At 45.8% G+C, this 25621-nt stretch overlaps 1 protein-coding gene across 1 annotated transcript; it reads right to left on the reverse strand.

Annotated features, from left to right (window-relative positions):
• Window positions 1-1094: 1094 nt before the first annotated feature.
• On the reverse strand, window positions 1095-25621 carry LOC146182171 (dopamine beta-hydroxylase-like). The gene is made up of 11 exons (XM_084575905.1): window positions 25319-25621; window positions 16693-16839; window positions 15401-15574; window positions 13879-13965; window positions 12531-12710; window positions 9642-9911; window positions 8464-8646; window positions 7209-7268; window positions 4753-4880; window positions 2497-2650; window positions 1095-1351 (listed from the first exon to the last, which is right to left on the reverse strand). Exons 1-11 carry the CDS (start codon window positions 25619-25621, stop codon window positions 1244-1246), a joined length of 1794 nt encoding a protein of 597 aa, XP_084432031.1. The 3' UTR covers window positions 1095-1243.

The raw sequence follows: 25621 nt of genomic DNA on the forward strand, positions 1-25621 counted from the left end.
AGCTCCACGATTGATGGAGCTTCTCATTTTCGCAAGAGGGTTGCCTGTTGAGAGTTCTCCCGATCTTCTTCGAGCTGTTCAATTGTCCCTTATGTGAACGCCTTTAGTAGACGGCCAGCTTATTTGTAGTCGAGCAATGTGACGAACAGATGAATGTTCTTCTATTATGTGGGTACACTTTAAGTAGAAACGTAGATTGCGAAGTAGTAGTACCATTTACAGCACTGTACAAACAACAACGCACATAGAAACAGGAAACGTACAGATTACTCCACAGGCGGGTACATAGTTGGTCCTTCGGATTCCAGCTTTTGACGCCGACGGCCTGCACTTGGACACAGGGTCGGCAACGTTTTTCTGAGACATTCAGCCCTGAGGTCACAAAACAAGGTGGATACACATTGGGCGTATGAGAGTGCCAAAATGTATTTCTACCTTAAGCTGTAAGGTGAAACTTGTTTAGAACATCAGGTTACACCTGCTGACAATGGGGTACATTATATAACGCCTTGAAGAAACCGTTTTTTTTTTAAGCTTTATAAGAATGGGCATGGCAGGAGCTGGCAGTTTTGGCTTCTAAAGGGAGATGCACGAAAATCTGCACGTTTTGCATCAGCAATACAGCGAATTAAAGAAGGCTGTTTTAGAAGAGTACGAGACGTTACAATGTACAGGAAATATGACAAGTGGAGTTAAGATCTGGATAAGTCCCGCCTTCCTTCTTATGTCACTTATATTTTTGGCTTCAGTCATGCGTGTCCTAGAACGATCACGTGGGTACAAGTCTTGGCTCGTAAAGTAAATGTAGTTGTTTTGAGAGCAAGCAGCAATTATTCCACAACAAACGTCCCCAAAATTTACAGGTGATCGTGTCGACAACTCACCTAAGACATAAGTGATCAGCAAACGCAGCCTGACACTCTTCTTTCAGTATACCGAGACATCTTGAGCAGCGATGAGGAGTTAATCGCGATACCGAAAGTGGTTCGATGCTCGGCTGATCCCAAAATGCCTCCCGATGGCATCATGGGATTACGACACACAAGCCACGTGAGTCTTCCCAATTGACCAGACCAAAATGCGGTAGACTTATTGGGATGCCAGTGAAGTATGCAGAACGGATGTTAGTAAAGACCTTCGCAATGAGCGCAAGACGTTGCGGCTCGTAAGATCCCGGCATTGATCCCATTGACCCCAGTCGGTGCGCACCATAGTCCAGCGATGTACCGTCCCTGGTCGTCTCCTACTGTTCTTGTTCGACCTGCGGCAAGCCGTCGCCCTCCGGGCAATTCCTGGATGGCGGTGGGAGCGGGTACATGATCTCGGTCACCGGCATGCCTTCCCAGCTGCCCTGTGGATGCATTTGATGCAATCATTAGCTCTACCTTAGACCGGACGCGACGAAAATAAGGCACTGCCGGAGAATGGTGGTGCCATATTAACGGATGCCTGCTGATCACTAATAGCCCTCTTTCCTGTCCTGGCATAATGGTCACTCGTATCATTTCGTTCATATAGAGTCGTCAGCCCAGAACTTGAGCTTCGTCTAACAGAGCAAAGAGAGAAAACTTGGCTTGGCTCCCTAGTGAAAAAACCCTATGAGTAACAATAACCTTGTACAGATTTCTCATACTAAACTCATACTAATCTCGTACAAACCTCATATAATCTCATATAAATATCATTCAACTTATCAGAAATGTATGAGCTTCTATGAGATTTGTGTGAGTTTAGTATGAGAAATCTGTATGAAGTTATTGTGACTCATTCAGTTTTTTTCGCTAGGGCTGCTCTACTATAACCGGTGCAGTGCAGTTATTATCAGGGCAAATAGTATGCCTATAGTCACCTTCGGCCTAGCATCGTCATTGTCTCTATACAACCGGGCGCCTGATAAAAAAATGTCACTTTCTTTATGCGACAGGGGGGTGTTCGAGAGCAATACTGCTGTGCTGACGACGGCACCAATTGAAAACTGTTTTGTTCACTCTCCCCTGCCTTTTGCTGGTGACACTAGTCGATGTATTTTGTTTTCATTCCTAGATGTGTTGTAAGGAGTACTTGTGGTAATGATGACTCATAATGTGGACCAACAGTGAATATAGTTAATACCGTTTCGCTTGCAAAGGGCTCTGTATGATTGCACGAAGGTGGCGCAGATAAGCAAACATCGACCGCCTCTATCAACTTCTTCAAACTATCGAGCTCGTCCAGTAATTTCATCAGTTCGAAGAAAATGGTATGAACATTATATTTCGCGCATGAGAGGTGATAAGAAAAAAATAATATTTATTTTAAATCAACTAATCCTCCCCGTAACAGTGTAAATAAAAAGAAATCAGGAACGCGATGATTACACGATGAAGGTGCACAGCGCTATCCTTATGTGCGCGTTAGATTTTCTTCTTTTCACGCAGTTGTCCAAGAGGTATTTTCTATGAAAGCCGCTTTGTCTGTGAACGTGAGCGCAAAAACAAAAGTAGAGCGTTCGCTTACGGGAAACCGGGCTCCTGACGACTGGTTACACTGCATCGACAGCGGCATCTCTCGGTAGACGCGGTCTAGAAGGCGCACGTTGTGTCGTGTCCACGGTATCGACTTGTAGTTGCCGCTGATGCCCTTCTGATCACTCGTGGGCGCGTCATGGTAGCTGCGAGAAACATGTGACGCTCGACACGTCATCATCATCATCATCATCAGCCTGATTATAGCCACTGCAGGGCGAAGGCCTCTCCCATATTTCTCCACTTAACCCGGTTCTGTCCTAGCTGCATCCACTTGACCCCTGCGAACTTCTTAATCTCATCCGCCCACCTAACTTTCTGCCGCCCCCTGCTACGCGTTCCTTCCCTTGGAATCCAGTTTGTTACCCTCAGCGACCATCGGTTATCCTCTCTTCGCACTACATGTCCTGCCCATGTCCATTTCTTCTTCTTAATTTCTACCAGAATGTCGGTAACTTGAGTTATTTCTCTGACCCACTCTGCACGCTTCCTATCTCTTAATGTTACCCCTACCATTTTTCGTTCCATAGCCCTCTGGGTTGTCCTCAACTTAAGTAGAACTCTCTTGGTTAGCCTCCACGTTTCAGCCCCATATATGTGAGTACACGTAAGATGCAACTGTTGTATACTTTCCTCTTGAGTGATACCAGCAAGCTGCTAGTCATAATCTGCGAGTGCTTGCCAAAGGCGCTCCATCCCAATGTTATTCTTCTTGTTGTTTCCTTTTCATGGTCCGGATCTGCGGTTACTACCTGTCCTAAGTAGACATATTCGCCTACTACTTCCAGTATTTCGCTACCTAATGTAAACTGCTGTTCCTTCCTGAGGCTGTTGAACATTACCTTAGTCGTCTGCATATTGATTTTCAAGCCTACCTTTCTACTTTTTCTGTCTAGGTCATCAATAATTATTCGCAGTTCATCCCCCGAGTTGCTTAACAAGGCAATGTCATCAGCAAATCGCAGATTACTGAGGTATTCTCCATCTACCCTTATCCCTAACTGCTCCCATTCCAAGTCTCTGAATACTTCCTCTAAACAAGCTGTGAATAGTACTCGACACGTACTTGACGCTAAAGGGAAATATGGATAGAGTACCTGTCGGAAGCATTGCCGACATTTTTTGTTTTCTGAACAGAAGGTGGTTGCCATTTAGAAAAGATCGCAATGAAATTATCAAACTCAATTGCTCGTTCAAATGAGGAGCGAATCCTTCTCACGTCATCCTCATTCGTTTGACATCCTCGCATTTTCTTCCGTCTGCGACAGCGAGAAATAGCAAACATTGTAACAGAGACCTAAGCTTGCGTCACGTGACATGACTTCAATGAACCGCCTGCGCGCAAACAGCTGCGACGCACCGGCGACAACGACAGGTAGATCTCGATAGTATTTCATTGCCTGCGTGAATGTTTTCGTCCTCAGTGATTTCTCGCGTTCAGGCCTTCTCCACCCGCAGCATCGGTTTTAAGTGTCTCGTGCACATGCGGACTCATTCGGTTGGTACTTTCGACAACAAAATCTGCATAGCAAGCGACCAGTTTGACGGGGGCCTATTCCCGAGTCAATAAAAAACAGCAGAAGCAGTATATGTATAGTGTGTTATTTGCTGACATCGCACCAAAAGCGGTTCAAGTGGTTTTGCTGGATTTTTTTTTTAAATAACATACAGGGGGTTAGGTGTTCTTGCGCGGTGTTAGTTGGGCGCCGAAGAAAATGAGTGAAAGACTTGCCCTGGGGTGGTACCTGTGTCTCTGGTGCGCATATAAGAACTTTCAGGGTCAGGAAGTTGTCGTAAATTTAAAAGTGTCAGGCAAAAACACTGCAGCCTGTCGGCGTCCTTTCGTTTGGATTAGTTAATTATTAGCACGCAAGAACAAGTTCTACAAATCATGTTCTTTTGAGTGCTGTATGTATATTTGTCTCATTCGATCGAGACATTTTATCGCCTCGAAAACAATTAACCAGCGAATAATTCTGATCACGGAACGATGTACAAGAATTACCCGTTCTACTAATTATTATGCACTGAATGTTGTAATATTCAACCAATTATCACACATTAGTATTTGATAATCTCGTTGGCATGCGTTACTGGTGTCGTCTCTTTCAGATTTGCGAACAAAACAACCATTATCCGCTAATTCTCGCCTCACTCGTTAATTTTACAAGTTTTCAAGGCTACTCTAAAGAAACCGCTTTGATAATGGTGATTCGATGAGAAAAAAAGAACAAGGATGTATACGCACTCGTTCATGTATTTAAAGAACGCCCGCAGGAAGCTGGTTTCTATGGAGCTCTTGCACACTTCCAGGTCTGTCTTTGGGAAGTAATGGATGTACGAGACGCACATTTCTTCGCGGATTCCGAAGCCACCCTGAGAAATTATTGAAAGTCAGCGAGTAAGTAAAGCGGCAGAAAACGCTTCTCCAGGCAATGCTAAACATAGACATTGGTTTTTCACTTCCTGCAAATGTTTACCGGACATACTCTTGGGAACAAACTATATAAAATTCCCGGTTTGAACTTTGGGACAGAAAGTACCCGAAGATTTGTGAGCTGCCTTCGGCGAAGAGGTTAAATCACCAGCATTATTATTTCAGCTGCTTAGGCTGATATCAGCAAAACTTAGTGCTTGCAGAGTAACATAAACCTATGGAAGCTCTTAGCAGAACTACTCGAGGACGTTCCTTACAAACTTCTTGTAGATATCTACAACATCTGAAGTTGCTAGAACTTGACTTGGATTAGACTCCGTTGGTGCAGTACAAACCATTATCAGATTCGAGCGTTCACTTGAGCTGCAAGGACAATATTAAGACCGGACCCTCAGCATTAGCAGAGTACGAAAGATGTATGATTGCTGTCGTTTTCAAGGCATCCCCTATTCGCTGACATGAAGACGGAGGATATTCAGGTGAGTGCTTCTGACCGTACCGCATGTTGAAGAAGGTACGCGCAACGCGACATTTGCTTGCCATGTGAGAACATCCTGGTCTAATTAGAACATTGCCACAATTAAAAAAGGCCGCTACCGAATAAGGCATGTTAAAGCAATGGCGGATGCGTGGCACTTAAGCAACAGTGCAGGAAGAATATTTTAATAACCCATTAAACTCACCGCCTGAAATCGGAGCATGAAATGGTACTGCTGTCAGCTGCAATACTTAGCTTGTCTGCAATGCGTGGCGGAGTGATCCAAAACACCTGTCGTCACGCAACGTGATGTCGAGGCCTGTGACATTTTCGTGCCAGGCAGCATATGCTCGCGCGTGCCACTGGTCGTCGCTCTTGTCGCTCGCTTCTCCGTGATGCGCACTTAAACACGTGACAGCCGCTGAGTGACTATGGTTGTTCGTCTGCTGCGATTAGTGACGGATCTCTCGAGCGTCTTTTACTTTTTATTTATTCAGATAGCGCAACGTTGTCTGCATAAATAAAGATATTACCAGAGCGCTGCCGCTTGCCGATACCCGCTGACACGCGCCGTCAATACGCCGTGGTGATAAATCACTGCAGACCACTTCCGCAAGCCTTCTCATGGCTGACTCGAAGGTCCGATAAGCCACGTTAATAGTAAAGATTATGTCAGTTCGCATTATATTTCTCCTGTGATAATGAAAACGTACGGTGTTTGTCAAAAGTTTAAATCCCAAGGGCTACTGTGTACAATGCTTTTACTACTGTGTGGTGGCCTCTTTTGACATTCATGACAGTCCTTCCCTATAGAGGGTAGGACAATAAATCTTAACTTCGGGCCTTCGAGTAGTTTTGATCAACGGGAATGCATTACGGGTCTCGTGGTTTGGCACAGGAGCAAATTCCTGGCGCTCAAAAAATTGAAAAGGACTGTACACTCGTTTTAAATAGTGGAATGCGCACTCAAGTCGATTTGAAAAGAAATTGGATTGAAGAAAAATGAGGGCGCTCAAGCTTTGCTTTATGTGTAGATGCGATAATGTACTTAACACTCTATCTTCCGTTCCGCAAATTTTTGTTGCGAAAGCAACATTAGGCCAGGTTTCGACCCGTCGCGTAGTCCGTGGCCGCAGTCATGAATGACCTTGAATAGCCGCGAAGACGAAGAAGACGAACAAGACGAAGAGGAAGAACCCTAAGAAGACGACGAAGAAGAAGGAGAATAATGCTCAGTCACCCGAAGCTAATGCTTTCGCTCCACATTTGGTTCAGCAGCGTTGAACAATTCTCACTTCTTTTTGACGCTTCGAGACCGGCACAGAGTTTGGCAAAGTTTGGTATCGTCTGATAGCATAGAGTAAATGTACCCCAGGTAGCGAAGAACTGACATGCATGCGTGAAGCGGGTCTGGCTCTCAAGTTGCGTGAGCCTTGACACGGCGCTTTGTGACAGCACATGACGCAGCAATGTAGCTTTGCTATAAACCTCACTTTAGTTTGCTGCGCTCCGCCACGCAATACAGATCCCGAAATTTTTTTGCAGCCGCTAGTGCCCTTGTGAAGCGGTTAATCAGATTGAATAAACTTTAACACAGGTTTACCAACGTTCTTCACTCAGTCGCTCACTTACAAAATAACTGTACAATCCACTCACTAAATCATACACGCTTCCATATCCAGGCAGCTGCCACATCGAGAACAAACTAGTATATTTAGCATGAGAGCCAGCAAATTATGTCGCTAAACGAAAAGAAAACATTGGTTCGTTTAAAAAGCACGACACTTACCAGCGTGATGTTCGGCCGGTCGATGGTGTTGTACCGGCATGTGATCACCAGGGCGTCACCCTGTGCATTGCGTAAAAAAGCTTCAGCGCACAATGTCCAACGTTTATCTCCAACATATTCAGTGTTTTGCGACATAGGATATCAAAATTTTGGGTAGTCGAGCACGCATAGTGAGTAATGACACTCTCACGCCAAGAAATAATCTGGCACGTTTATCTGGTATATTTACTAACTTAGTATCAGTATAAAACATTTATTTGTGAAAATAGGTCAAGGGCGGGGTTGGTCGGGTCCTCAGTCCGGAACTCTGTTGGATGATGCCGCTGCCCGTGCTCTCGCAAGGTTCTTTGTGCCGCAAGGTCGGAGCTGGACAAGGCTACCTCCCAATCCGTCCACGTTAGGTTTTCATTACGAGGTATGACTTGATTTTCTTGGTATGTCCATACCATATAGTAAAGGGCTGTTTTCTGTCCGCAAAATATGCATTCATCTGAGAAAGTACCCGTACTACTTTTTGTGCAATCTAGCTGGACTGTTGTAGGACGATGTTTGTAAACGCCTGATGTGACACTTCTCTAATTAATCGAGTCCTTTAGCAGGGACAGGGAATGTTTGCCTCGCTAAGCGGACGGACGTGTTGCAGTATCTCACGATATGTAGTGAGGGGCTGGGGGTGGTCATGTGAGGAGAGCAATGGGGGATCCCGGGAGAGGAATGCTCGGGCTGCGGCGTGTGCACACTCGTTTCCCTGTAAACTAGCTTCAAACTCCCAAATAACCTGTATACTTTGTAGGGAATGGACGTGGGTCCCCGGAGTACCTAACTCGTTCATGTCGGCAGTTCCTGGATCGAGAGCCATTTTCCGGATTAGCGACAGTCGCACAGTAGTGGAGACGAATGCGCAGTTCACTTTTGCATAATTACAACAATTGGAAAAGGCACACCGAAAAAGCACCGGACATCCTGCCACCCTGCGGGTTTTATGAAAATTGAGCTCCTAAGTTGCTTAGTTTCGGAATATAGCTTGTTAAGACATACGCTGAAAGCAGAATAATGTATACAACTCCGAACACATTTTGTTTTGCGCTTTCCCGCGACATAATTGGTGTCAAGGTATGAAGAGGCCCACTCCGCAATAAGCTCATGTTTGCTCATGGATATGTGACGCCATAGATTCCGAATGTAACACATCGACAGCAAAGATGATATCAGAGCTATCTACACTAAAGTCCTCCATGAAATTGATTCCACGTACGGGCATGAGCTGTAGCCTTGTCTTGAGCAGCCGTATCTCCTGGAAGTGCGTGCTGAAGTGGTCGTCCCGGGCCATCTCGGGAAGCTCAGCGCCTCCTCGCACGTGGCGCACCCACACCCGCTCGCCGGTCAGGTGGGTGTGCAGCTGCGCTGCCACCAGAGTGATGCCCGACTTTGGCAATGCCTGGGAATCGCCACGAACACATGGGGCTCACCCTGCGCGGTCAGCCACGTGGCGCACGGCGGCATAGCCGGTAACTGCGCAATTCTATTAATCTAGCGCGGACCCTGTATTGCCATTCGGACCTCGCCGAGCATGTGCTGCGTAAACTCCAGGCCACAGTTCCGAATCTAGTACAAAACTGTGGCTTAGAGCACTTGCTCGAAAAGTATTAGCGATATCTTTTATCTGAGAATGTTGTAGCTCGTGTTTCATCTGGCTTGGTTACTCGTCGAAAAAGCTATGTCTGAACAAGCATTGCGCTTTCCCCTCCACATGCTCAAAGACTAATTATACGAAGTGCCCGGGAGTGTCACCGTCACGCTTAAAATAACGGTTCAACCTGATGAGCCTCCCCATTGATAGCGGTTCGTCCACTTCCGCTCAGCAAAGCGCCACATCAAATAGGCATGGGAGTGCCTGCATCACAGATATGAGTTTATAGAGCTACATGATAGCGCCACCCGCGGTCCGCTACCGCTCGCCGGCAGTGAGCACGCTTTCATTGGTTCCCACAGGAACTGCAGGAGGTCCAAAGGAGGGTGCTTCAGGTTCTCCAAAGGAAATGTGATTAAAGCAGCCAAAGAAACGGTGAGCTGAACGACAATTGCGAAGAGATACCTAGTGCAGGCAGTGATGATGATGAATCAAAACTCTGTTGCCAATTTATGAAATAACTATAGATACGTAACTGCACTGTGGGAAGCCCACTTAGCCACTTGATTTTTCTTCCAAGTTTTTGTTATGAATGGACAGAGTGAAAATGCGCAAAGTAAATAAACACCAGACTAGCAGTCCTAGCTTTTGTATTTTTGCACTCTTGAACGATATGCGTTAAAAAGAAGTGTTTTCTCATCGGCCCTTATTTCCGATATCTTACGCATCATGGAAAATCGATTTCGTGCTTTTCGGATAGGCCTTAATTGTGCATAAAAGGTGCTGCAGAAAATCGCATATACCACGCGTGTGCATTCGGAAATGCAGTATCCGGTGAGGTCGAATGCGGGCTGCCTCGGCGGAATAGCCATCTTGTCGGTGTACTCGAGGCCGATCTCGAGGATCCCTATGTCGAAAGGGCGCAGCTCCCCCGTGTAGTAGATAGTGATCCCCGAGCTATCCACGTAGTCGGACCGCAGTGCCGGGTTGTTGTAGTGCACCTCGAGCATCACGTAGGGCGAATAGTCGCTCCCGCCGGCCGACAGGCCAGCCTCCTCCGGGTAGGCCAGTGGCTGCGTTGAAAGCAATGCTATCGGTAAGTAGAATGCATTTCCGCAAATAAAGGAGGAAGCAAGCCGGCTCATGACGGAGGGTTCGTCCTGCGGCCGTCTCCTGCGGAAATAAACCTTCAACTTCAACTTCAAGTGTATTTTGGTACGCTGCATGTGTTTGAATCGAAGTTCGGGGCTCTCGTTTCTAAGTGTTAGGTTCATCATCATCATCATCAGCCTGACTATACCCACTGCAGGGCGAAGGCCTCTCCCATATTTCTCCACTTAACCCGGTTCTGTGCTAGCTGCATCCACTTGACCCCTGCGAACTTCTTAATCTCATCCGCCCACCTAACTTTCTGCCGCCCCCTGCTACGCTTTCCTTCTCTTGGAATCCAGTTTGTTGCCCTAAGCGACCATCGGTTATCCTCTCTTCGCACTACATGTCCTGCCCATGTCCATTTCTTCTTCTTAATTTCCACTAGAATGTCGGTAACTTGAGTTATTTCTGTGACCCACTCTGCACGCTTTATATCTCTTAATGTTACCCCTACCATTTTGCGTACCATAGCCCTCTGGGTTGTCCTCAACTTAAGTAGAACTTTCTTGGTTAGCCTCCACGTTTCAGCCCCATAGGTGAGTACAGGTAAGATACAACTGTTGTATACTTTCCTCTTGAGCGATACCGGTAAGCTGCTAGTCATAATCTGCGAGTGCTTGCCAAATGCGCTCCATCCCAATCTTATTCTTGTTATTTCCTTTTCATGGTCCGGATCTGTGGTTACTACCTGTCCTAAGTAGACATAATCGCCTACTTAAGGTGTTAGGTTAAATGCACCTAGATGCGGAAAAAATCTCTATGCGGCGCCACTGTCTGTGAAGCTGAAAGACCGACTGTGCCGTCGCAACTCCGTCTTCAGTTGTGACTAAATGGCAACCGGTAAAATGGCGCTGCTTGCATTGGCAGCTCTCCCTTTTTAGAGTGTCACGTTTCTCTCGCTTACTTTTTTTTTTTTTTTTAGATATGCCGGCAGTATGCATAGAACCGTTTCTGCAATAGTAAAGTATCTGACCATTGTTGAGACCACCCGGCCAAGATGGCCGCCACTATAATATTACTTTTGTCGTATTTTGCTCCCTGGCCAAGGTGCTGCAAGCGCCGCTGGTGTCTTTTCCTTGCTCCATGGGCTAAACTATTTTGTCTCGTGACAAAGTGGTGCGCTAGCCTCTAAGTTCAAGGTTTCACGCTCAGGATAGGTTGTGTCTTAATTTCTAGCATTGCTTCGCATCTTTTATGGCTGCCGTAGAAGAATAAGGTTGCAGTAGGAAGGACACAGAATAGAGCTTATAATTCAGCGACTATGCTGGAGAATGAAAAACCTCCCTAATCTGCCTATGAATGAAAACAGTACTGATAATTAGTTAGGAAGAAATACCGTATGGGTATCATCACAAAGCCTCGGGAAATTTATTGCATTTATGAGAGGAAACGGTCTTATGTGTAACTATTATATATTCAACCAGACTGCTCGCATTTTTTCGAGGGAATATCCCGACTAGGATGGGCATGCAGTGCCAAGTTGAAGTGCTATAGCAAATATACCTGTACATAGTTGTTCGCTTTTCATCTATTTGAAAGTTCATGGCGATAATGATCGAAAGGCAGTCATATGGTTAACTTGTATTTTACGGGCCGCTTTCTGGACTAGCTAGCCTATCTTTCAGCTGCTCAAAACTTTCGCCTCTTATGTCTCTGTTATAAGTTAGACAATCGGCTCCACTTAGACCCAACAATTCTGGAAAGGCGCGCTTTAGAAGGGAAAGCTATTTCCTGAAGGTAATTTTTTCGTACATAGTAAAATTCTGCTATTACATTCAACATATCCCCAGATTCCCCTTGGGGAGCTCGCGGGCTTTTGTTATCGTCGGAGAAGTTCCTTTTGTTTCATTTTTCTTTTTGGAAGTCTTCACTACTAGATGCCAGCGAAAGTACAACTTCGAAAAAATTGCTCTTAAGTGGAATGTTCGACAATTCCCTTCGATATTTACATGCAAGCGCATTACTATATTCTGAAACTTGGACATGATGACCATCTGACATTTTCTGCGTTGGCTCTGCGTGTACTTCTATATACCCTGCAATATTTAACTATGAACATCTTGAAAGGAACAGGGACAAACCCTTACAAATTCTAATTGGGTGTACCCCAATCGAAAAAAACTACAGAACTGTGTCAAAAATACGACAAAATAGCCTGTAGTTTTGCCGTAACCATAAGATTTTCTTTAGTTCTGTAGTACTTTTCTGTAGTTCTGTAGTTTTTCTGTAGTATATTTCTGTTGTCTGTAGTTCTGTAGCACTTTTCTGTTGTAACTACAGACATTTCTGATGGTACTAAAGAATGTTATGTTGTCACAACAGGTTTCCCGTCAAAAACCGACCAGAAATTCTGTCGTAACATCAGAAAATTTTCTGTAGTTTTTTTCCGACTGGGGGGGGACTCTGTATAGACAGAAGATATAAAGTCTGCAACAAAAGTAGTGTGCCTAAAGGGTGCAATAATGTCCACAAAAATTCCGTATATACTCTATAGACCATTTTTTACAAGGCAATGAGAAACGGTAGATGAGGTGGTGTACCGGGGCGCCCATGGCCCATGCGGCGATGACCCTCTTACAGCGATCCAGTGGCAGTGGTCTGTCAGGACTGTTGCACGGCCCGTTCCATGAGGGCAGTACTTCATCAGCCGGTGCCTCGCAGTGGAACAGCTCCATGTGGTGGACCAACGCCTCGCTTCCCTTCTGGATATTAGCCTCGTACTGCGTACAACCATTTCTTTTTTTTTTTTCACGTTTAGAGAAATTTGTTTTGGAAATCAGGAGAAGTACATCGCTATGGTCTAAGCAGGTGGACGGCATAGCAAGGTGGACATTACGTACCTTTACCTTATATCACTCGGTAATTAAACAATAAAACAGAAAGCAATAAACCTTCAGTTTGCGTTGCAAAAGGCAAAGCTACTTAAAATGAGAAATGAAAGCCTTTCAACGTCGAAGGTGAGCGCCTTTTTTGAACTTCCTTATTCAGTAGTAGTTCGAAAGATCGAACGTAGAAAACTGTATTTGAGTGCTTCCCCGCTTTGCGTATTGGTAAAATCGTGTCGCTCTTATGCATCAAATCCAGACATCCCTGTGTGTGCGTTTGTTGATGCAGAAGAAATTAACCTTTCGGTGATGATACAACATCCAATGATTTCATTTATAAATACAAAGAGCAGGATAAGCCACCTCAACGAGCTTTCAGCCGGGTATTCTCAACATCCGATATTTGGAACCATGTTGTCGAATTAATTACTGAATGGATATGGTAAGTCAGGTTAGACTGGTACACGTTAGCTTCACGTGGTAACAAATATGTTACTGTTACCGAAAAGAACGCATATCCGCCTTAAAAAAAAAAAAAAAAAAAAAAAAAAAAAAAAACGCAATGCACTTTACTTAAAATTAGTCCAATGCAATCCACCCTTCATGCCACCGAATTCCTGCATAATGCAGCCCCCAGTTCACCCTTATTCATCAAATTACTGCCTCAATCTCACTTATCTCACTTAATGCACAATAATCCGGCCTTGACGACGCCTATATTTTTTTCTTGTTTTTTTTTTTCTGCACCTGGGCTTCAGCACTTTTGGTAACCAGGTTGCATGAGTATCTTGTAACGTGGGCATTTGCTGAATGTTACTCATCAAGATGTAGCAACTTCCTACTCGCGAGAGTTCATACTGTACTCACTAAAACAAAAAAATATGCGAAAACGCTGTTGCACAGCACGTTGCACTTAGATGGAAACTGCGAAGAAGCTATATATAGTGCATATGCTTGCCCTTAACTCGCGCGTGTACATCACATGATAAAAATAAAACCACGCTTAGACGTTGAATTTAGAATCCGGAAGCGTCTGATTAAGAAAGAAAACCTGAGGTCTTACTCGCACGATGTGTTTCTTGAAGCCAAAGTCGCTCGGAAGCTTAAGTAATCGGCACCAGTAGGTTGTTTCTTCGCCGGGAACTTTCACCTACGAAGAAAGCAATTTGGTCACTTTTGGTGCCGAACCATTATTACCTGGACATTTTTATTTCACTGAGGTTACTGTGAAGGAAGCCTTCTCCGAGCAACCTCTCGAAAAAAAAAATCGCCGCCAGTGGGTTTCTAACACAGGTAGAGACGAAGAGCTTAGCATCACCAGCCACTGCTTCAGACCAGTGTCACCTTTTTTTTTCTTTATTAAACCACTGTGACATCTTTATTGGGTTTTGTTTTCTTCTTTACACTGTACTTCTCAGTGAACGGTTCATTTACGTGCTAAGCTGCCAGTCGTACTTTAGTTAGGCCTCCTTCATCCGAATATAAGCTTGAAGCATCCGTTAAATACTTAGCTAAACATGGCAAGACTGGGTAAAACTAGAGTAAAAAAAGCAAAACTTAGCGTATCACACTACGCATGTTTATGTGCGCTTAGCCAAGCTATGCCACCGTTAACTTTCTTTAGAGCAAGTTGGCTTCTATAGGGCTAGTCATTGATTGGTACCTTGCAATGTGCGCTGAGAGATGCAACTCGTTAAGTCACAAATGCCTTAATTTCTGCCTCTGTGGTGGTACGCATATTCATTAGCATACAACCATAAGCCGCTACATTATGTGAAAGACCAATCGACGTAAAAACCAAGCTGCGCGAACGTGCATTCGAGTCAGTCCCGGGATCCATGGGTCCCGGTGGGTGCGATTCCCATCTAAAACGAGCAAGTTGCCAACTACTGCTAAGTCGCAATGCCATACCCCATCTAAAATGAGCAAGTTGCCAACTACTGCTAATTCGCAATGCCATATATGGCATATATGGCATGCCATATATGGCATATATGCCATATTGGCATTCCATATATGGTCTCCTGTCGTCGCACAAACTAGACAGGATGAGTAGGTATCAATAGAGTAGGGGTTTGTAAATGGCCAATCTGCCTGGTACTGGCAACTTTCGCTGGCTGATTACAGTGCAAACACAGCTATTTTTGTCATTTGGCGAAAATTCTTCTTTTTCAAAAAAAACGGTGATGAGAGTAAGCATCGATGAAGGAAAAAAAGCTTAGAGCGTGGAGAGTTTTCTCTTGTTTTAATCTACCCTTTGTCCGCTTGACTGTGTAAAGAAGCCTCAAACAATCAGGAATTCGATGCCGATTGCGTTGACTGTCTCGCACGACTGAGGTTTAATCCACGGCAGTCTTCCACTGAGCCCGAGTCCGCGGACTCGTTCCAGATCACATTGACAGCATGTCGACGCATCAAAATGCAGAAAGAAGCATTCATGTACTGACATCTGAGCCCAAGTTGAAGGTGGCTAGAGATAACAACGAGGCTTTCATTAAGGCGCTCCCGTCAGTTCTAACTGGTATCACAAAAATGGATTATCTACAATTGCCAGCTTATTTATCAATAATCTAGAACACGAGCACCTTGTCGTTGAGAAAATTCGCGAACTTGGTGTCTGGGGGAAAAGGTGGAGGTTCTTGCATGAACTTGAGCAGCTGCGCTCTCTGGAATCCGTGCTGCGCCCTGGTGAGACGGAGGCCATCCAAGCGCTTCAGGGGACCCCTGCCGGTGGCGTAAACCACGTGCACCGTCCCGTCCTGCAAAAGAGAGCGAGGTGAAGAAATAAAAGGAAAGTCAGTTCCATGCCCGAAAATGCTGCTGGGCTCAGGGAGACGTTATAAGGCTATCAAAACACAGCGACTGATTGTAAGCGCAGTCAATTTTAATGAACAGAGTCCAGGGTTACCCTGGCGTGACCTGCGATGGAGCAAGGCAATTTGGAGCATTCAAAGAGGGCATCCAATGCAGAGACGCACTGCTTCGCCACGCACGGTGAGATAACACAAAGCTTTCGTAAATATGATCTTTGGAACCGCCCACGTTTGAGACTCAGCCTCGTCACAAAACCAGCGATGTTTGTGATGTCCCTGAAGACCACTTGTAGAAAATCGCGCTGTTTTCCTCCATGTCGTCTTCCCGGTTGTTATAGTCGCTCACCCGCTCCTACAAGCCCAACCAGTCGTCAACATTCTGATCGATCGGCCTACTTAAAGCGACGGGGTCTCGCTGCCACACTGCACCGAAGCAGCTGACTGGCGGGGATGAGGTTATAACTGTTTACCTCGCTCGTCGCCATGGACATCGAGTACTCTGGGCACGACCGGGACATCCACGAATTTGAACGGATATTTATCGGACCTGGGAAACACCGGAGCACAACATTAGCTATGAATCAGTGGAGCGGTAAGCCAGGCTACAAAGAGCAGTACATCAAGAGCCAGCCGGCAGCGGAGGCGGCCTTAAGGTAGATTCGTCTTCTTTTTTGCAGATTCATTTTCACTCAACTACCGCAGCCTGCATGTAAGAGTCGTACACAAAGCTTAGCGCAGAGTGATAGAATGAGCGTTTACTGCTGTGCTTGATTGGAAGGAATACAATTTTTGCAATCTCTTCTGGGCTGCATGTACTTTTCTGGCAGAGAGTTCGTGCCCGAATCTTTCCCCGAGAGGACTCGTCGGCGATTGCATGACTCAATCGAACTCTCCACGCCAGCTCAGCTCAGCCGGGTCGAGCTCACATGAACGGCGCTTGATGTGTGATTCGCGTGTAGGCTTTTACTTAGGCTAGTCTCCTGCGCGCAGTACACGTGCCAGTATATTAAAGAATAAACAAAAATGGCAGTAGATGAGGCCGCCGTAGTCGGCGCTTACCGTACCTGTATGACGTAGTCGTGGATGTCGCAGGTGTCAAACTTGCGGGTGAAGAGGAACCGCAGCGTGGTGCCCTTGCGCTGGAGGCTTCCCAGCGCACAGTCGTCCTGCTCGTCCACAGTGACGTAGCCCGCATCGTCTGTCCACGCGTCCTAAAAAGAGTATCATCCAGTTTAATATTTAAATACGCATAGTGACGAACCTAATCATCATCATGTGATCGTACGCCCGGTTTCGTCCAAATGAATTTCCTAAGACCATCCAAGTATGCCTTTTAGTGGCGCAGTGAACTGATATAAAATGAACCTCTTTCAAAACTTTTATCGTCGTTTAGATGTAATGTTTTATTGCACACTCTTATATATTGAACACTGCTAAAGGTGCGTCTGTGCAGGTGGGTTTTGCAGCAATATAGTTTGATGATTAATGGTATAGTTTGATTACTAGTAAGGTTTTTTTTTTATTTAACGTGAAATCTTAATATATCCCGTTAGCACAAAAGCCGGAGCGCCGTCTGACCTTCATGAGACAAAAATGACCAGCTTGTGTGTGTGTGTCTTTTTTTCAGCTGGTGTTTGGCCATTGGCATGGATTGTAGGCTTTTAGGTGGATATGTCGCTTGCCAACTGCCACCTCGTGAGGAAGACCAGATAGACAGACACGCAGAACGACAACCACTTTTTGGCGAAGTCGATTGTGGCCACTTGCGACCATCAGTTGAGGTATCTAATGAATTACAACCCCATTACGAAGGTAATCCAGTGTCACTCAGAGTGCCGTCATTAAACCTGCCAACCGCCACATGTCACGATCAGCTGAGTGTTAAAAAACACCCTTAAATTATTTGGATTTTTTAATATATTAAATTAGGTAAATCTATTATCAATGCCAAGCCATTACAATCTCCATCAGGGAGGAAACCCGGCGTGCACTAAAAGCCCGGCATGCCTTTAGCAGGTGGTAGTCAGCAGGTCACATGACCAGGAACGGATTAGCCGGAGGTTTGTGTGACATCACGCGGCCTTTTCTATTTGTAAGAGCTTTTAGATCGGAGGCCATGGGTTTGGATCCCATTAACAGCTCGTGGTTGCTTTTTCTTCTGTACTGATATCAATCATTTCTGCGATTATCTTATTGCTTAACTATCCTTTATGCTTTACTTGTCAGTGGCTATGAGTTCTCCGTAAATGTATTTCGTAACGAGCCCCTCATTTGATCATCATTTGTTCGCTGATTACACTAACCAGTACGTATTTCAAGAAGGGTTTTCAAGTTGTACTAAATTTTTACTATCTCTTCGCCTTAACTGGAACTTGCACTTTAGCAAACCTGTTGACGTGCCCTTCTTTCGCTTTGAGAAGGCATTTGTCCCCGCATGCTCCTGCCCTGAGAACTTTCTCAACCAAATCCTGATCTGATAGTTTTTACTGGATATAAGATTCACTGACTAACCGACAGCAATTTGTAGAAGCTATTTAACGTGCTATCTCGTCTGGACAGTTCTTCGCCTTCTTCCTTTATTAAGCTATTTAACGTGCTATCAGGTCTGGACAGTTCTTCGCCTTCTTCCTTTATTAATTTTTATTAATGACTTACGCGATCAAATTTCATTCAAAATTCGCTTAATCGAAGACTATCGTTTTATTACAGTTCACTGTTAGCAATGAAAATGCTGATGTTTTCTAAACTGATTTGATAAAGCTATATGAGGTGTGTCGTGGATGGCTGATGGTCCTAACACTAATAAAACTGCACTTGTTTTTTTCCGCAGAGGACAAATTTATGCATCCCCAAATTACCCTCAGAATGGCTCAAGTGTTTCGTTCTTCAATTGTATTAAACATCTTGGTGTTAACATCTCGCAGAACTTTAACTGTTATGTTAACAACGCCAACTGAACCATCAATTACATTTGTTGTAGTTTGCATCTAGCTCCCCCAACAGCTAAATAACTTGCTTATAGAGCATCCATTTGGCCAAAATTTGACTGCACATCTGCCATCTGGGACCTACTGAGTGTGCTCAAAGCCGCACTGTCGGTTCATTACGCATACTCCGCCATGTCACTGAACTTAATATACAGCAGGCATACCTGACCTACACCAGCGTCGGAATCACATTAAAATGCACAACACACTTTCCCACATATACTCACACTATCGAAGCCGCTTATCATTTTCCATCGCACACAGGACAAGGCCGTTTACCCACCTCCAGCCAGAAAGGTTTGCCCGCCTTCGGCCCTTTTTCATCCAAACAACTCCTGACTTTCAGAAGAGTCTTCCACGAGTGCCATTCTTCAAATAAGTACCCTCCTCCATGACCGCGTAACTTGAACGACAGTATGCGTTCGCTGAGACATAATATATTTGAGGGTATGGAAAAACTAGGACATACAGTGGGACAAGACACTCTCAGAAACGCACACTTAATACCGCCCGAATAGCTATAATGACGTTTTCTTCGGAAGTCCTTAACTGCGTCAGTAATATTTGTAGTAATGCTAGGATCTTTTATAGCCCATCATCAGTGTTTTCGATGTCGGTCTGTTTTGTCATGTTTGTATATATATATATATATATATATATATATATATATATATATATATATATATATATATATATTGTAGGGGTGTGTTTATTCGGTGAACCCAGGTGATTCCAGCCGCTCAGGGGAGACTCGCAGCGAAGCGTCAGGCGTGGCGAAAGAGCAAGGCAGCGAACAACTTCTTCGTCCTTGAGAGCGGCAGCACGCGACGCATGTCAATGGTTATATCGATGAAGATTACCACACTACAGTTTCCGCCCGGGCAGAGAAGGAGCCATCCTGGCGACTCATGGTGCCGAAAGGACAGACGGATCGTAGTAGGGCTTGATTCGGTCCACATGAACTATTTCGCGTCCACGGCGACGCAAGTCCGCAGATGGCGTAACCGGCTCAACTACGTAGTTCACAGGAGATGTTTTTTGAAGGACTCGGTATGGACCGTGATACCGAGCAAGAAGCTTCTTTGACAGGCCGGCGGTTGTGGCAGGAACCCAGAGCCACACCAGGGAGTTGGGCGCATATGAAGGCGCCTCACCAGTGTCACGATGGTGTTTTTGTTGCCACTGATTTTCCTTTGTAAGCGAACGAGCGAACTGACGGCATTCTTCTGCGTACTGGGCGGCGTCCGAGAGTGGCGTCGATTCAGAAACATCAGGGCGGTAGGGAAAAAACGCGTCCATTGTGCAGGTTGGCTCGCGCCCGTAAAGAAGAAAAAAGGGAGAAAATCCGGTGGTGGTCTGTATCGCAGTGTTGTACGCGTAGGTTACGAAGGGAAGAACGTGGTCCCAGTTGGAATGAGCGTCGTTGACGTACATGGCCAGCATGTCACTCAGAGTACGGTTGAAGCGTTCTGTCAGGCCATTCGTCTGAGGGTGGTAAGAAGTAGCGGTGCGATGAATGATGCGACATTCTTTCAGTAGGGCCTCGAGAGCGTCGCACAAGAAAAGGCGTCCGCGGTCACTGAGCAGTTCCTTCGGAGTCCCGTGGCGAAGAATCAAATTGTTGAGAATGAACAAAGCAACGTCTCTTGCAGAGGCAGAGGGTAACGGTGATGTTTCAGTGTAGCGAGTCAGATGGTCTACTGCCACAATAATCCACCGGTTTCCAGCAGGAGTAGTCGGAAGAGGGCCATAGAGATCTATGCTAACGCGGTCAAACGGACGAGCAGGGCAGGGTAACGGCTGCAACGAAACAGAGGACTTCTGAGGCGTTTTTCGGCGTTGACAAGCGTCAGGCGTGGCGAAAGAGCAAGGCAGCGAACAACTTCTTCGTCCTTGAGAGCGGCAGCACGCGACGCATGTCAGTGGTTATATCGATGAAGATTACCACACTACAATATATATATATATATATATATATATACACATGACAAAACAGACCGACATGCTGGCGGGCTAAGGCGAAAAATGTAGCTTTGATTTATATATATATATATATATATATATATATATATATATATATATATATATATATATAGATCAAAGCTACATTTTTCGCCTTTCGCCTTAGTACACCAGACCCTCCAGAACCGCTGTGCGCAATGCTGGCGGGCTAAGGCGAAAAATGTAGCTTTGATTTATATATATATATATATATATATATATATATATATATATATATATATATATATATATATATATATATATATATATATATATATATATATATATATATATATATAGATCAAAGCTACATTTTTCGCCTTAGCCCGCCAGCATTGCGCACAGCGGTTCTGGAGGGTCTGGTGTACTGCCAAAAGACGTCGGCTTCTCCGCAGCGATTTCGACGCACCGAGTCTGGGTGTGCGCGGACGCATTCAGGGAAGAGTGAATAGGGGCGCCGCAAAAATAAAACGAGGAGCGTGGTTGTGCAAGCAATATGATGGCCGTGTTCTCCCGTTTTTGTATTGCGATGGAGGCCCACTTCTTTGACGCGGAAGCGCGGATTCGCCAACCCCCTCGCCATTTTTTTTCACCTTCTCTTATTTCCAATCGATCGCACCTTCCTATATCGTTCTGATCCACGAGAACACGGCCTGACTGTGCAGTTCCCGATCGAGCGGCGCGACGAAGAATTCGAGTGCGGCCTGATGAAATGTGGAATTCCGCGGTGCCCTTACGCTTGCCCGTGCCTGTGCGTGCTAGTGTGTGTGTGTGTGTGTGTGTGTGTGTGTGTGTGTGTGTGTGTGTGTGTGTGTGTGTGTGTGTGTGTGTGTGTGTGTGTGTGTGTGTGTGTGTGTGTGTGTGTGTGTGTGTGTGTGTGTGTGTGTGTGTGTGTGTGTGTGTGTGTGTGTGTGTGTGTGTGTGTGTGTGTGTGTGTGTGTGTGTGTGTGTGTGTGTGTGTGTGTGTGTGTGTGTGTGTGTGTGTGTGTGTGTGTGTGTGTGTGTGTGTGTGTGTGTGTGTGCGTGCGTGCGTGTGTGCGTGCGTGCGTGCGTGCGTGCGTGCGTGCGTGCGTGCGTGCGTGCGTGCGTGCGTGCAAGCGTGCAAGCGTGCAAGCGTACAACGCGGCGGCTGGCTCGATGTCCCGATGACCACCTGCTTTAGGCAGAACGATTTCCGAAATGAGCTCCCAGTCTAAGTTTTGGACTGCACCGTACAGTTTTTAGAGCATCTGCCGCCGAGTAGATATATTGACTCGCTTCAATGAGCTATAGCTATATTCAGAAGGGCTCGAGGGGTGCCTTTTAGAGTGCCAACGAGATGGAATGTTTAGTTTAAAAGGTGGAATTCTTTGGTGGGCAATAGACAGCAGTATTGTGGATAGTTAAAACTCTTCATGTTCGTTTGCTTTTTTTTTTTTTTGCACAACAGAAACACAGGCAAACGCGTTCAGGTGCTGCGTCAGAAACTAGATATGGTTATTTATTCGCATCACCTGCAATAGAAAAAGTTACTCAATTAGCGGCCATTATGGTCTTCGTTTTTTTGGCAGGCATACTGCGCAAGAAGGGACTTGCAAATAAAAGTACATGGTTGTAGGTGCTTTTCTCTTGTTTGGCTAGTTTTCGACGCCGCAGTGGCCCCTAAGCCGGGCTTTGTGTGCGTGTGTGTGGTCATCACCAGCTGCTCCACTTGGGGAGAGGAGGACAGCCAGCGCTGAGGGGAAAGAATCTGACCTTGAAAGAAATATAATAAATATGCCCCTAACTTTTGCCAAGACTAGGTTTCGCTCCCTCGCCGCCGTGGACAGATGTAGTCTTCGTCAAAAGTGTAGAGCACAGGGGATCTGCTTCTGAGCCACTTCGTGCGGCTTGTAATCGTTTTTCAGCGTTTCGAATCTCTTGATGGTGCAAAGATTGTTTTACCCTACCCTCTCCAATGTGAGGGACCTCCACTAATGCTAAATTAGAGCCACTACACGGCTCGGAAGCAGACCCCCTGGGATCAACACTTTTGACAAAGGCCTTTTTACGAGACCAGTACGCTATCGCAGATTTTTTTAATGTTTGGTTTTACTGCCTTTAAGAAGAGATAATTTGATATAAAATCACACTTCAAAACAAAACTATTCAACACTAATTCAATTGAATATAACGCACATGCTTTCCACAAAACTGCAGCACTGCTAGCTGGTAGTGAATACTATGATTTCTTCCTTCGTTTGAGTTTACCAAATATAACTGCAGGTTCCTTGCTTGCAGGCCGGTCATGCCGAGTCTTCAACTGGCACTTACTTGCGCTTTTTATAGCATCTAATCTTCGTCTTCAACTTCCATACGTGCGCAATGCATCCGGAACACATCGCTATCGCACTGACCTCTTAAGGTGTGGTAAGTGATCCCGAAATATTTATAGGGCGAAACCTCTAAAATCCCCAGTCACCGATTTCACCGATCTTTGCCTGAAGTCTGACCCTGAAATCCTATCCTCGACCCGAAAGCGAAACAAAACGCGACTTGCTGACTCGCATGCCAACTTGTCGTGGCCAGCCAACTATCAGTGGCCACGACAAAGGTAAGAATCCCGTTAAGCGGAACTTCCGGTACGTCGGCGTTCTCAACGGGAATACCCGGATTGGGAAGAGGGTTATGACGTCACAACCACATGACCTCGTGCGGGTAATTCAAACACCGCGCGCGACGATCACACATTGCAACCAGCGGTGATGTCAGTAACAATTTTTCACTGTTCTACAGGGTCGCGACGTGACACCTAAATGAAATTGAATTAAAAATCGGAAAAATTGCAGTAAAATTGCAATAAAATTGCAACACGATCAACTCAGCCTATCCTTGAGAGTGTTCACAGTCAACACCCACCCTCGTAGATAACGGTGGACGTGGAACGCCCTGTGTTGCCGCGAGTATCACGTAGAGCTTGAACGGGGAAGGTGCGCGTCTCGTTTTCTCTACATTTGTTTGCTGATTAGCCTAACGAAGACCTAGAATTTGACAGTCTCGAGGCCATAGATAGGTAATGAGGGTCGTCACACAGCACCCACCCTCCCCTTTAGATTTCGCTACGCATGACACTCGTGTTATGACGGGGCGGTCCACGTCCACCGCGCTGGACGAGGATGTGTAGTGCTGGTGAACTCCAAAGGGTAAGTTACATGCCACATAAATACCGAAAAAGTGGACGGTACCGCAGTACTAGAGCACCGGATTTGAAATTTGAAGGTCGTGGGCTCTGATCCTGTCGGGAATACATGGTTACATTTTCTTTTCTGCTGCTTTCTAGTTCATTACCCTCACGAATAAATTACTATTTCACATTGCTTCATAATCTGCGTAGTATGCTTAGATTATATGAAGCGACACCAACGCTGGTATTTGGCGACACGAAAGGGCTCACTCGACCACAAGAGATATTTCTAAACAAAGTGATAGCAAATATAGCCTACACACCACACATACTTGACCAGTGATTTCTCGACAGACAACGAACGCTCAAACAGAAAGCATGCACCCACTATAAGGAACAGTGTACAGCGGACCTAAAACATCTTATACGGCAATGCACATCTTTTTGAAGAGGATAAAAAATCGCACATTCCACATGACGAATGTTCACCCTGGCACATCAGATACTATTAAGCACCGCAATACAACATGCCACTACGACCTATGGCAGTGAGCGCGGCGTGTTTCGAACAGTGTAAGAGAGATCTACTTACAACGCGCAGATCGACAGGATGGCAAGAAACGAGAAACAGCCTGAACCGTGAAGAAGCGAGGAACTACAGTCCCATCCCCCCTAATTCCCTAATTACCCGAACGGCGGTCTAGAGTCTTCATTTCAATCAAATAAATCCGCAATTCTTCTAGTCATTCATTCATTCACTCATTCATTCATTTTTACATTGATAAACACAAAACAAAATCCCCTATGTTTGTCTGTATCTCATTAAGAATGCCTTGTTTTCCCTACATTTGTCTGCTGGCCACTCAACATAGACATAAGGCCGCTTAACGAAGCCGTACAAACGTGTTTGCGTGGCCTGGGGATAGCACCTCTGACTCGGGATGCAAGGGTCCCGGAGGGTCTGATTCTCCTCAGCCACCCACCTTAATCGAGAAGCGTAAGTAGGCGTCTCTTGCTAAATCGCTCATGTCCGTCCGGCCAATGGACGGACAAGACCCGAAAAATATTTCGCATATTTCCTCAACATTTTTATGCGGTACCTTAAAAAGCCTCATGAGGGGAACAAGGCGATGTCGGTGTCCCACGCTGTGACACCACTTATTCCTTGGCACCTCCCACGGTTATCAGATTGCGAGGTGGAAATAGAAAAATTCCCACCTCCTCTTGTAGGGACGAGAATATCGGGGCCAGAAGGCGGCATTCGTTGATGGAGGAGGTACTGACGAATGCGGTAGATTGTGCAACTGAGATTGATTGCCACGGGAACAGTCTGATGGGCTGTTGGCGTGGAAGGTCAATCAAACAGTGCCGATCATCTCACGCCGATAGTTGAGCTAATCCGGTATCCTTAGTTGTGCAAGCAAGAATGCGCCCAGTTATTGTTTCCTATCGCGGCTGCATGTTTAAAACGAAAGGAGTGCAGGCGTCCGCAGGTACGACAAAAAGAGCACGCCATAAGAAGCCCTCCTTTATTTGCCCGCAGCTTTGAAGTGAACTCACATCCAGGTGCGGCCTCCCGTGCGCGTCGACCCACAGCACGCAGAAGTCGGCGAGCGTGACGTCACCACGGTCCGAGAAACCCAGAGCGAACCAGTCGTCGGGAGGCAGCTCCAGCTTAAGCTCGGCCGTCAGCGACTCGGCCTCGTAGTCAACAGACCAGAACAGTCGGAACCGGGACTCTGGGTCCAGCATCAGCTCGAAGTAGCGCGCAGCTTCGGCACATGCCAGCAGCAGCAGGCATAGGAACAATCGCAGCACGAACGAGGGTGGACTTGCCGCTCGCCTCGGTCCTTGGGACGACAT

The sequence above is a fragment of the Amblyomma maculatum genome, chromosome 8 (genome assembly GCF_055883805.1).
Source record: "Amblyomma maculatum isolate TAMU_Amacu chromosome 8, ASM5588380v1, whole genome shotgun sequence".
Taxonomy (NCBI): Eukaryota; Metazoa; Arthropoda; class Arachnida; order Ixodida; family Ixodidae; genus Amblyomma; species Amblyomma maculatum.